Genomic DNA, 13,328 nt, shown 5'->3' with positions numbered 1-13,328 from the left:
ACACAGGTTCAGATGGGGAGCTCTGACCTTGCCCCATGCTACCAAGCTGTGGGACCTGGGATCCCCGTGCATGAGGGTAGCAAAGAGCCACTGGAACAAATGGATGAAAAGTCTCAATTTTGCCCAAAAGCTTTTCACCTTTTTTTCAGATGATGAGAAGGAAGTTGGAATGGAAGATGAAAGTGGCTGGAGACTCAAGGTCCTGAATACTACCAAAAAAAATATCAAATTTGATATGCAAATGCTCAAGCTGAACACATTGGAAAGATTCTTGTGGGAGTCAAAAAGAGTTGGACTGACCAGAAATGAAATCTCTAACAGAAGTTTCCACGGAGTTTTTCAATGAGAAATAGTAAAAGGAAGATTTTTCTCATATGTTTAAATTGGTTTCTTATTAACAAAATGTTTCTCTATGGAAAAAAATCCAAAGCAAATAAATAATTTCATCTTTCTTCAACATATGGATATTTTCATTTTGTTTAGAAAAGCTTCATGGATTATTCTTAAATATAAATAGGTTTTAAAAATTTTTTTAAGGAGGCAAAAGGTGTTTTTTTTTAAATTTGCTTTAGCAATTACCAATATGGATCGGTCAAATAAGGAATTGACATGGGGAAATGGTTCCTTATATGACTGAGATCTCAGCATTTCACTCTAGGTCTATAATAAGTACATACCTCAAGCATGTCTTTGTTTGACTTCTTCTTCCAGAATTTTAGCATTTGGGCATGACAGAGCTAAGGATTCAAGTGCAACATCACACATTTCAAGACACTTAAGTACTTTGCTAAGTTAGTGCCCTTATAACTACTTAATTGCATTAATAATAGTAATGAAACAATTACACATAACTGCATTTCTCTATTTTAAAAGGACTTGAATTGAGCACGGTGCAGAAATATTTGCATTAGCAGTGCCCACACTGTCACCAGCTAGGGAAACTGCATGAGTCTCACAGTGTGCCCAGGCTCATACTGTTTCATTGCTCTCACACCCCAGCTAATATTTCCAGCCAGTGCCGAACAGTGTGCTCATATTAGCACTAATTTGGGATGCCATGCACCATCCAGAAAGCGGTGGCCAGAATAAAAGCATGAGGCGGCACTTAGCAAGACAGTGCAAATGTTGTTGTGTTAAACCCACGAACTGGAGTATCCAATCACTTATATTTTGTATAAAACAATATTCTCTCATGTAAACAAAAGATGCAAGAAAGTAGTATGAGCTGACAGCTCCCCCCAAAAGATTTTCTTCATCTAAAGAAAGCCATGTTGACCTTAGAACTGGGATAACTTTTTCTTCCCTTTTTCCTATTACAGGAGAAGCTGGATTTTTTTCAGTCTGTATGTAAGCAACTAATTTCTGTGAGTGCTGCTCCCAAATGGACTAACGATCCATTTCTAAGAAGTAAGGTAACATCAGCACATCTTTTGCTGTATAAAGACTCTGATCCAAAAAATACTGAAGTCGAATGAAAGCCCCCTGCTTTCAGATGAAGCGAATGCAGTCTCAAATGCTCAATTCTAAACACATTTGTCTTTGCGTCATTCTGACTCTCTGCCCTGCAGCAGCAAGAGATGCTGTGAGTAGGTGAACCCCAATTATTTTCAAAGGCATGAGCTCGCTCTTCTTCTCTGACTAAGATGCAGGAATACATTATTCAAAGTAAGGTACTAACATAGCTATTATACTTTGAGAAAATCAAGCACAGCAGAAGGCAATGGAAGCAGACATCACAAATAAAGGCAGAAGACCCTTTTATTTCGCATAGACAAAATGCAAAGAGTGTCTCATTAAATTAATATTTAAAAAAAAAACAAACTGATCCCCTCTCTCCACTGACAGCACTCATCCTAATTAACAACAAAAAAAGAACAATCAAGGACTCATTTTCTAATTAAAAAAAAAAAAAGTGCAAACATGACAAAAGACTTTTTGTTTTCCCAAATCAATGTTCCTGTTGAATTCACAAATAGGTGATTTTTTTTGTGATTTTTTTCCCCCTTTTTAATCGTGTCTGATGGAACTTCCAGTTAAAATATTAGTTAAGTCTCCATGCACTTCGTAGAAAATCAGTAAAAACACAAATGCTTGTGAAGATCAGAAAACTGGACTCTCTTACCCAAAAATTCAGATGTCCAGTCAGATGAAGCTCACACACAGACAGAAAAAAAGCAAGAGAGTCTTTGCACTGTCTGTCGTTCTTTTTTTTTTTTTTGTCAAATATTTTGGCAATCTTCTTCTTTAATTATAAATATTGGAATTCAATAAAAAAAAAGGTAGCTTTCATTGGATTTTTTCATTGTAAGTATTTACAGCCACTGTCCAGCCATGCTCTTTTTGTTATACCAGGGTGTAAGATTTTGCGTAGGGATTGTTGCCTTTCAAGTGGCCCCGGGAGTCCAGCAGGGATTCTTGGGAGCTGCTCATTTTTGCTGCCTGTCCTAGCTCAGCTCCTTCTCGCTGAGGTAACGTTGCCACAGCACCAGGTTGCCACGACTGTACTTCCCTCGTGGAGGACGTCTCCATCGGTATTGGTTCCAGGACCGTGGGGCGCTTCAAGGTTCGGCTTTTCTGCGGCTCCAGGCAGGCTTGCCCCAAACCCAGGTCTCTGCTTGCACCCTGCACACCACGGTTTAGTAAAAAGTCCATTCTAAGATACGGTGGCAAATGCATGAGATCACCTGGGGAGGCAAAAGCAGAAAACAAGTCCTTACTTAAAATCGTGCACTCTGTGTTAAACTTGCCTACTGGCTGGGAGATTCAAGCAGACGGATGCAGCCACCAAATACGGTTCCAAAGCAGAATATCTGTAATACAAGTGCAACATTTATCACAGATATATTGCTTGCTGGCTGTTTACTACACTGTGATCTTACAGAATCAAGGGTAATGGGTCAAGGAGCTTCTTTCAGGCACATTCCTAAGAACTGTATTAGGATTAATATTACTTATCATAAGAGAATAACAATAACAAGTGCAATTTATTTACATGCGTTCACAGCATGAAGAAGATAGACTGAAAAGTCTAGGAAGTTTTTCTCAAAAGCTTAAAACAAAAGGTCTTGATTTTCATTTGGCAAAACCTGGAAAATGTGGAGGCTTGGTACACTTCTTATTTTCCATTTTGAACAAAAACCTCCATAATTACCATTAATGACCCCCAACCTAGAGTAGAACTGAATTAATAAAAAATGGATGGATGGGTGTTAAGGCTACAGATTTAGAGATATTTCTAAATAAAACRGAAAAGCATTCTTGTCCTAATGTAACAACATTTACCTGCCATCCATCAAAGTTGTATTTAAACCACCTAATGATTTTCTATCACTATCAGTCTATGGTTAGCAATGTGCTGCTGTTTCCATTTGTAAGCAGGAAATTGAGGCAAAGAGAGACAAGGAACATTTTGTAGCAACAAAATGCACTGGGGTTGGCACCCTAACTCTTGTACCAACCTTCCTCCTTTCTGCTGAGAAGCCCTTGACAACAGGCATATAGTGGTGTGCAAATGAAAAACAGACCATGCATGCAAGAAATAGTCAGTTAGCCTTATAGGACCCCTAATTTGTTATTTCCCCCAATTCCTGGGCATTTCTGATAGCAGTCTACTCAGTCCAGAGGATTTATCATTGCAAAGCTCTTACAGGCCTTTTCCCAGCACCACATAACCCCTCCTAGCTACTGAGTTCAAACTGGTGCCTTGGACCTGCTGTCTGGAATTAGTTAGGGGTGAGCGTTACCTTCCATGTATCTCTGCATATATTAGACCTGCTACAGAAGTCAGATTAACTTCCTTATTCTAGTCTTGTCTGTTAGGTATTCATAAAGATGCTTCAGGAAAATTAGGGGCAATCAGGAACATAATGGTATTCCCTTCCAAAAATATTTGATGGTGTATCCTCACATGTATGTAAAAATGTACTGCTACAGGTGCATTCAAGAATAATTTTCATTTCTTTACTGAACTCTGCAAATGTATAGCTTCTTTCTTATGGCTGATATCAAAACCATGCAGATGGGATGCATCCCAAGTGTTTAAAATAGGAAACTTCTGGTACTACTCCTCTGGTGTCTACATGAGCTATTTGCAGCAGTAGAAATTAAGGCTGATCTGTGCCAGTAGTATAAACAGTAGACCAAGAAAGCACTTCTGGATACAAGGTCACGCTAAAACAATGTACTACAAAGATTTCATTTTTCCTAACCAAGCTCAAAGCTGCCCAGTACGTTAAAATAAAACAGGTCCTTTGCTCTCTCATGTAAGTCAAGGCACTGCAATTCTTACCTAAAAGACTAACAGCTTGTGCTCTATTCATGATTTCAGGTTGCAGACAGAGAATTGCCGAGCAGTTACATTTGGGCAGAATCACTGTTTATTGCTGCAGAACTCCGCCAGGACCTGTCTGACACCATATGTTTTATTCTAGTTCCATCTCCAACACAGACACATGGTACACTCTATTTAACCCCCACACAGTAACATGTGCCTATCTCAAGATTAGGCCGACATATGTACCACAGCAACATTTATGTAAGGTTGGAGAGAGAGGGGGAGGTTTGTGCTTATAATCCTGCTGATTACCACTTAAAAAATGAACTAGGATGACATCACTTGGTCTTACTCATTTACCCCATTTTCCTATGGTACCTTTCATGCCAAAAACATTACGCATATGGGACCTTCTTCAGCTGAGACAGCAATGTACCTACCACTTGCATAAAGTACATAGCAACATGGGCACACAAACTGGCAGGCACAGGTAGGCACAGATTCATTCCACTTAACTATGGGCATCTAACTGAGCTGCCCATGGGTATGTCTATGCTGTCCAAAAGCTCAGCTGCGCAGTGTGCACCTGCATCCTGATCCCCTGACAGCCCCTGCTGCATGAAAGTTATTTTGCTTCTGGGTTTCCTTTTGGAATGAGTCCTTCCAAAATGCAGCTGTGGGGATAGTTTGCTCCAAAGACTGTTCCCTATAGGCTGCACGGAGGAGACAGTAAAAGGAGGGAGCAGCCCTCAGCAGCGAGGGTGGGAAGCATTTTGCATTGTTTCGTGGCGTTCCCCGTGGCATAAGTCTTTGGCAGCACAGACATATCCTAAATTAGGAACGTTATTGATACCCATGCCCCCAGAGTTAGTGGAGAAGGACAAGCACAGGAGGGGTGAACCAGATCTCCTGTGTAGCCCTTTTGGTCTGCTAATGAAGGTGATTAGGGCCTTTGCTTGGCACCTCTAGCAGGTGTCTATAGCCATGTGAGCCTCAGCGAAGGCAAACAGCAAAGAACACTTCTGAAATGGTTTTAGTAGGTAGAAAACTTTTATGACTAGCTATATGTCAAAGTAGTATTTTTCCTCTTGTCCGAGGAGCCAAGGGATATTTTGGGGCTGCCAGGGGTCAGAGAGGGGGGGGTTCTCTTGTGCTCTGATAGTTGCCCACTTGGCAGCACAGGGGTCCCTCAGCCCTGGCAGAAGAATACCACTTTTCTGCACTGAGTCTCCATCCCTATCTCCTGCACCAACAGGCATTTTCCTCAAGGTCTCTGTCATCCTAACCCCGGTTGTGAGAGGCTGTGCTTCTGCCACCCAATGCCGGATGGCATAACGTGCATTGCTTTATTAAGATTAGCCAGGTCATACACATTCCCTCTTACTACTTTGTTTCATGTTTTACAGTCTACTTTCAGCAGAGCAACCGATGCAGAGCAGACTCCAGAGCATGGCTCATTGGCAGTCTCCAACTGTCATGCTGGATAGCCATTTCAGTATCTTGATGCATCGCTATGTCTTGAGAGCAATGGGTATGCACAGACTATAAAAAAGATAAGTGTTGAACCTTAAAGAGATGAAGGTTCGTTTACAAGCTACTGCCTAGACATTTCTCACATGTATTTTAGAGCTTCAGGCCATGGGAAAAAAAGACCTTTTTTTACTCCCTAAATCCACCTAAGCAGGCATAGTCAATAATCTGTGTAAACAATAGGCAAACATTTTACTGCAATTGTCTAAATGACTGGGGGGCATAGTTTTAACAGGATTGTACTAATGAGAAACTAGAGAGTGTAACTTGTTCTTCAAAGCTAGATACACAGCGCAGAAATCTCTGACATTGCTTTACACAGAGCACTAATTATTTGGTATGACGTACACATTTTCATACCATAAAAAGTGCCAGTACTGTTTCTTATCTCCAAGAAGCATCTTTTCCTGCAACTGTTTATAAAATAACTGGATGATTAAAATCACTGGAAAAGAAAAATTTTGAGAATGTAACAACTTCTTCTTTGCTAGGATTGAAACGGTATCACAGGATTAGAAAACTATTTGATTTATAAGAACTAATGTGTTTCTGACTAAAAAAATATAGTCTTTGAAATATGACCAGAGGGGTTCACTTTTGGCATTCCTACACCTATTCTGAAGGTATTTAAAGTAGTTTAAAAGGCTCTCACCATAGCTATGGAGTTACATGGAAAGATTTCAGGTCACATCCTTCTGGACACAGCAGTATAGACATTTTTCAGTTTCTTACTATTCTGCCAAAGGATAATTCAGCTGAACGATAAATTTTTCAGGCAAAGCATTATGAAGTTTCAGGATGGTTCATTGCCTTTGATGTTCTAATCACCTCTTTTCAGCAGTGTGTGTGTCTTGTTAGTAATGAAAGCAAACCTTTCAAGTGCATGAGCACTGCAAATGAGCATGTTTAATAATTCATGCACTTAGGTTTAACTAATACAAAAGCCATTCCAAAACTAAAATTTTCTTATGCATTTTTTCAAAAGGAGAAATTTGCTGCATTTAGAAACACTGAGTTTGTACACAAATAATAATCATCCAGTCAAATCCGAATGCAGCAATTTAAGCCAGAGCTACCTCATTCTTTTTTTTTTCTGACTGGCCAACCCTCTAATTAAATATTTAACATTTAAAAAGTACATTTAAAAAAGTGTTATCTTCAATAAATATTTGTAAAGAAATGCTAAAAGTCACTTACTACTACATTTGCCATAAACAATACAATCTACCAGAAAGAGTGCATTTTCTAAGTTTATGCAGCACTGGGCAAAAATGTTGTGCCTTTATTTCTGTACAGCTAAATTGATGTAAAAAAGCTTTGCAGAAACAATGTATATTTTTATCTCTCTTCTGGAGGACAGCTCCAGGTGTGGGAAGATTTGGGATAAGTCTGGCAGGCTACACTGAGGAAAAAAATACCAGTGCTCATCTTTACTAGGATTTTATTCAAGACAGCTATCTTGTTTGCAGAACTAAACCAAACTGAGATGCACTCCATTTTCATTGAAGATTTTCCTCATATCTCTTTCAAATGCCAGAAACTTTGCATGGATTTCTGTTTTCATCTACTCTAGAAAAGCTAAGGATTTGTGCTATATTCAATACAGGGATCATCACAGACTGCAAAAAAAGATACTCTTACCAAGTCGTCATGTGATAGCTATATGCATTTTCTCCTGACTCATAACTTCTACCAAAACAAAAGCAAATTTTCTCCGCTATGCTCCAACACAGATACCCTCAGCGATGATGATTGTCTGATGATTTTGAAGTTTTGATTGTCATGTGAAGAAAATTCCATGTTAATTTGAAAGATTATTTTAGGAAAGTTTATAAGGTAGCACTTGCAAATATGGCAGAATATTTTACCAAAGGTAAGAAGATGGGGCAAAGAGGGCATTTACAGTACTAACTTGAAAAGGGCAGTGGGCAAAAAAAGATCTTAAAGCATCTATTGATGGCTATGAGTAATGTGGAGCACACAGAAACATCCGTGCTGCAACACCTGCAATCATGCCACAGCTGAATCCCTGTGTCTGTGGTAGCACAGGCAAAGTGCCATGCCAATGCAGACATCTTGATTTGGGATCTGAATGCATAACTCTTCACAACACTGTGCAGTGTTGTGTACATGTACAAGCACGGGGCTCGGCACCTCTTGCCATGTTCTGTGTTGGGAAGTGGAAGCACTCTCTACCTCACAGGACATTGTGTTTTCATCTGAAAGTAAGGAAAGAAGGCAAGAGAGTTGTTGATAGCTAGCTTTAAGTTCAGGTTTATGCTAATTGAAAGGAAAGTTTAGTGGGGCTTTCCAACTCACCAGCATAGTAAATAAATCAGTGTAGTAGCTGCCGATACGTGTAGGCTGTTTTCTCACGAAAAGACTGCTGATAAGAGAAGCTAATTTTAGAAACCAGGAGAGGGCAGACGGTTTGCAAGGCCAGGGTGAGAGGTTTGATGGAACAAACAGCACCAGCGACGTCTGGAGATCTTTGTCGCTTCACAAACTAACGCCCCACTGAAAGGCAGCAGGCGAGACTTTCTAAGCCAACCGCAGCTTGAGCTGAAGCTGGTCTGATAGCAGCAATAACATGCTTACAATTGCTGCTGTCAGTGCTTGAAACCAGCTCTTGCTCCCTCCCTGTCCATCTTCTGTTGCCGTATCCCGCGCTGAACCCACAAAACTGACTGCAGCGCATTGCAAGCATTTCCATAGCAACAGGCTAAGAGTCTTGGAGCACACTGCCGAATCAGATATAAGCGCTCTAAAAGAGCGATAAAGCCTTTATTAATACACCAATTGTTTGGCTAGCTTGTTCCTGGGCCCTGCTCAGCCAAGCCAGAGAGTAAAAAGGGTCAGCCCAGCACCTCCTTGCTTGGCCGACACAGGTCTCAGCCTGGTGCTACCCCAGAGAGGACCTAAGAGCTCAGCTTGAGCTTTACCCTGCTGCCTTGTTGGCCTGGATAAATGACCGGCTGCAAGAGGGAAGCAAGTTGCTCCCTTCCAGGAGCCACACTCCTTCCCACACTGTGTGTGCGAGGTGCATGGGGCAGGGGCCAGCTGCTGCTGGCACCGCAGGTCAGGGTGCCTCCCCTTACTGAGCACTGAGGTGAAAGTTCAGCTCAAAACTTGAGGGATAATGAAATGTAAAGATCCAAAAGAGCAGGCAGACTTTTACTGATGCCTGCTTTTTTTTTTTTTTTTTTTTTTAAACAGGATCTGTCCAGCATGGAACTGCCTTCCCTATGCCCTTTATTTAATAATCATTACTTTCTCGGAAATGTTGTGGCAAAATACAACAACCACATAATAACAAAGTTCTGAAGGATGTTTTAAACAACAGGGACCCACTCTCTGGAGCTAGCACTGATCAGTAGCTGAAATGGAGGTGAAATTTCCCCGTGCAAATTGCTGATTGCTCAACTGACTGGGACCCTCTGCTCCCTCTCAGTCCACAGGAGCTCACCATGAGCAAGTTCAGGAGATCACGGACTTCTGAGCCCACTGGTAAGCTTCAATAGGAAAACCAGATTTAATAAATTCTGCAGCCCTCACAGATGCCATAAGAGACAAAAGGTCCAAGTATTCCCTTAAATTATAGCCTTAGGGGACAGCCAAATAACAGAAGGGAAGAGGAAGGAGGAGGAGGCAGGGCACAGCTCTCTGGTTAGCGAAGAAGCTATGGTGAAAGCAGGCACATGCTCTTTGTTTCTTCATAATATCTTCAGCTTTTGCTCAGCTGCCCAAGAAAAATGATCAAAGTGCTCAACTTTTGGGGCATATTTTTAAGCTAACTAAATGCATAATGTTGAACAAGGTCAACAAGGTGTCCGGATGCATTCTAGTTGTTAACTTGCAGCCGGCTAGCAGCCTGTCAGGTTCTCTTTTCCATATGGGTAATCACCGCAGCCTTGTGCTTCATGGCTTTATGACTCACTCCATTACATATTTTGTGCTTCTCACAGTGTTTAGGCAGATGGAATAAAATCACATCATTATGCTGCACAAGTGCATGACCCCATGGATAGGAAACAGCCGGAACCCTTTAACAAAATACGCAAAGTTTCCCATTTCTAGACTGAGAAATCAGAATTCCCTACCATTCCTTCAAGACTATTTTATAACTAGAAAGTTTCATTTTTCTTTCTATATGAAAATTGCACCCTCATAGATGATATGAAGACCTATAATAGTTAGTTGCATGAGGCAATCTGCTAAAACTGTCATTTTCATAAAAGCATTAAAAAATACCAGTTAAGTTTCACACAACAAAATAAAAATAACATCTGTTGTTCACTACAATCTTTGCAGTTACCTGTTAAGAAACATCAGGGTGTCAGTAAAGCTGTAGTTCAGGAGCCAGATTTTCTCCTGGCATAAATCAGAGTAGCTATATTGATTTCAGAAAGACTATAAATTGATTTATACTTACTAGAGATTAGGTTTAAGTGACTGAAAATGACAATTCCAACTAATGTGGAACATTTTTTTTATAGATGATTCATTTTGTTATTTAGGTTTAAGCCTTCTAATTCCAAGAAAAAGTTCTTAATGAGTGTGTCTTCAAGCAAAAAGCATGACTACTATAATTTAACTGAGATCATATTTCTAATACATCAAGGTAACACACTTTAAAATGGCGCATCTGTCTGACTGAATGCCAGGAGACCTGATTATTATATTGTTGCCTAGTCTTGATACTTCTAATAAAACAGGAAATGAGGCAGCACATTTTTGCTTCTTATTTCTATAAGAAGAACTTTGGCCTTACATACAGTGCTGCATTAGATGCTTTTTGCCTTTCAGAAGTCTTGAATTAATGTTTAAGGCAAAGCTGACGTATTTTTACAGGCCTCCCCACTGCTGAACCGGTGGTATAAGTAAGGAAGAACTGATTAACTCCAGGGGTCAGATAGATTTAGACCCTATAGAGGTGCCATGTGGATGCTGAGTTTCACAACACTAGTACAACTACAGATTTGAGGCCTTTGTGTTTCGATTTAATGCAACATTTAAGTTATAAAAACTTGTAAAATGAACCTCTCCATGTAAATCAATAGGCACTACAAAACAGAAACTTGGAAAAAATATCTATAAATAATGAAAGAGTGATAGAAAAGCAAAGTATGGGAGTTCTCTGTTCCCATCTTCAGCTTGTCACGCAAGCTGCTTCATACATTTTTAAGGACGCTCTAAGACAGTGCTCTCCTGTCCACTTGCTGAGCTGGAAAAGATGTGCCATCACTCAGGTGCCTATAGTTAGTAACACTAGAGTTTGAAGACCAGTTTGCTGATCACGGGTGCAGTGAATGGAAAGTGTTTAATTATGTATCACTTCAGCTGAGGTTTAAATCAATTGTGACATTATGGAAACTGGAGTCCTTCACGGGTTTATTCCTGGGATCCTTGGAGCCCAGACTCAGTACAGAAGCTGGAGAGGTGAATAGCTGGAACCTGACTCAGAGCTCCCTGAAATCGGTAAGAGCCACTCTGTTGACCTCAACAGGCTTTGCACCATGCCCATGAAATTTGCAGCTAAAACTGACATTGCCTAGACAAACAGTTGGGGATAAGGTTCTAGTACCTGATAATTATGGGGGGGGTCAGACCACAAATTGTGAGGAAAACAATATCGGTGCTGGCCTGCAACTCTCCTGAAGAGATACTCATAGATGAATTACTGTTACTCAGTGTCCTCATGTTCATCAGTGTGAGTCACCTGAGTGATGTTGACAAGGTGCAACACTGCATTTTTGTTAATTAATCTACTGGGGCCAGAAGTCCGGATCTCATATTTAAATTAAGGATGCTGGCACAAAAAATTGAACAAAATTGAAACACATCTACATGTACATATGCCTATACTTTAAAGATCGGCATACAAAGAAACTTTTAAATGGATGGCAAAGACTATTACTACAGTCAGATTTAAGAGAGTATTGTTACAACAAATAGTTGTGTCTCTAGTGATATCACCTATCGCGTATTACTTTCAAAAAATACTTATTCCTTTCAAAAATACAATTCGTGTATTCTTTCTTGCAGGTAAGTGTTGCTCTGTGCTTTCAGATGCCACTGCTTCTTAGATCTCCTATAGATCTAAAATCATAATAAGGTCCCGTGGCATAGTGCAAACAAGCAGAACCTATTGTGTGAAGTCAGTTAAAGCAATAACACGTGTAATTGACCACAAGGACCTTAAAGTGGCTAGATCAGTTATTGTTTCTATGGAAACAAATGGTTTTGGTTACTTCTGGTGACTTGAAAGGGCATATAAAAATCACACCCTATGTCACAACACTATCAGGATGAAATGCTTAAGGCATTTTAATTAAAATGGTATGGCCCAATCTAATTTTTGCAAAAGTAAGGTTTAAAATATGGACTCTTAACAGAACTGCTCTAAAAATCTATTATTTCAATTGAAATGGACACAGCATCTTTGGTTTGATTTGGAGCATCTCCTGGTAGTTTTAGAAATCTAAACATTGCGGTTCTGACTGTAAGAACATGAAAGTAACTGAAAATTTAATCATAAATGGAATCCTTGCTTTAGGCATAAAACTCTCCACTAAGTAGAGTTGAACCCAATGCCTCCAAACCTATAGAAAACATTTGGTTGTTGCAGCTGAGGAAAGAACAAACACCAAGAAGCAAATAATCAGCTTTAGAAAACTAAATGAAATTCAAATTTAAAAAAAATCTCACTTTTAATAACCCAGAATTTATTGGTAATACAAAGATAGGGAATGGGCATTCTTGGAAAGGGTTTTCCCTTAATATGCAACTTCTAATCTAGAAGAAAGCAAAAAGTGTTACGAACTAGCACAGTTTGAAATAATGTACTTTTCCATAGTCACCATTAACTTTTTAATCAAAAAACCCCAAAAAATTAGGGAGAAACAGGAAAAGATAATTGTGCTGTTAGACACTCCTACTAGAATCCCTGAAGAAGGTACCAGTTGTTTCTCTCCTCTAATAAAAAAATTAATAAATAAATAAAACTTCCTTACACCAGTATCACTACTTCATCCATGAGAGCTGCAAATAAAATTTAAATTATTTTTATCATCACTGAATTAAGATTAGCTTTCAGACATCTTATATGTCACTTAAAATGGAATTTTCACATTACAATTGCATGGAAACTTTGTATTTGTAACTAAACAGCTGCCCTACTTAAACTGAGGATGCACACCAATATATTCTTCCTTTTTGATCTCATAGCAGTTTAGCTTCTGATCTGATCCTGCTGAGGTTCAATTTTACTGTAACGGCAAGGTTATAAAAACTTGCAAAATGAACCTTCCTCTGTAAATCCACCAGAATAATAATGCAAGTCAATGACTTCAACTATGTAGTCATGTCAAATTAAATGCAGAATTAAATGATTTCATATCTGCAGAACATTTAGCTTTTCACAGCTCAAGGAAGAAAAAGCTCCTGGTATTCTACAGAAAGAAAAGCTGAGAGAGGATGAAGAAAATTTATTCCTGTCACTGATGTGCTATTTCTGTGATAAGAA

The 13,328-nt window shown here is 39.5% G+C and overlaps 1 protein-coding gene across 1 annotated transcript in view; it reads right to left on the bottom strand.

The window, feature by feature from the left end:
- Positions 1-1,834: 1,834 nt before the first annotated feature.
- Positions 1,835-13,328, bottom strand: part of DSCAM (DS cell adhesion molecule) — a 188,918-nt gene continuing 177,424 nt past the window's right edge. Inside the window, exon 31 of the mRNA XM_026088187.1 lies at positions 1,835-2,684. Within this exon, the coding sequence (XP_025943972.1) occupies positions 2,344-2,684 (341 nt within the window). The 3' untranslated portion in view covers positions 1,835-2,343. The remainder of the gene's footprint in view (positions 2,685-13,328) is intronic.

This window comes from Apteryx rowi, unplaced genomic scaffold, assembly GCF_003343035.1.
Source record: "Apteryx rowi isolate R43461 unplaced genomic scaffold, aptRow1 scaffold_756, whole genome shotgun sequence".
NCBI classification, from domain to species: domain Eukaryota; kingdom Metazoa; phylum Chordata; class Aves; order Apterygiformes; family Apterygidae; genus Apteryx; species Apteryx rowi.
The sequence above is the reverse complement of the archived record's forward strand: the minus strand, read 5'-3'. Positions and strand labels throughout refer to the sequence as shown.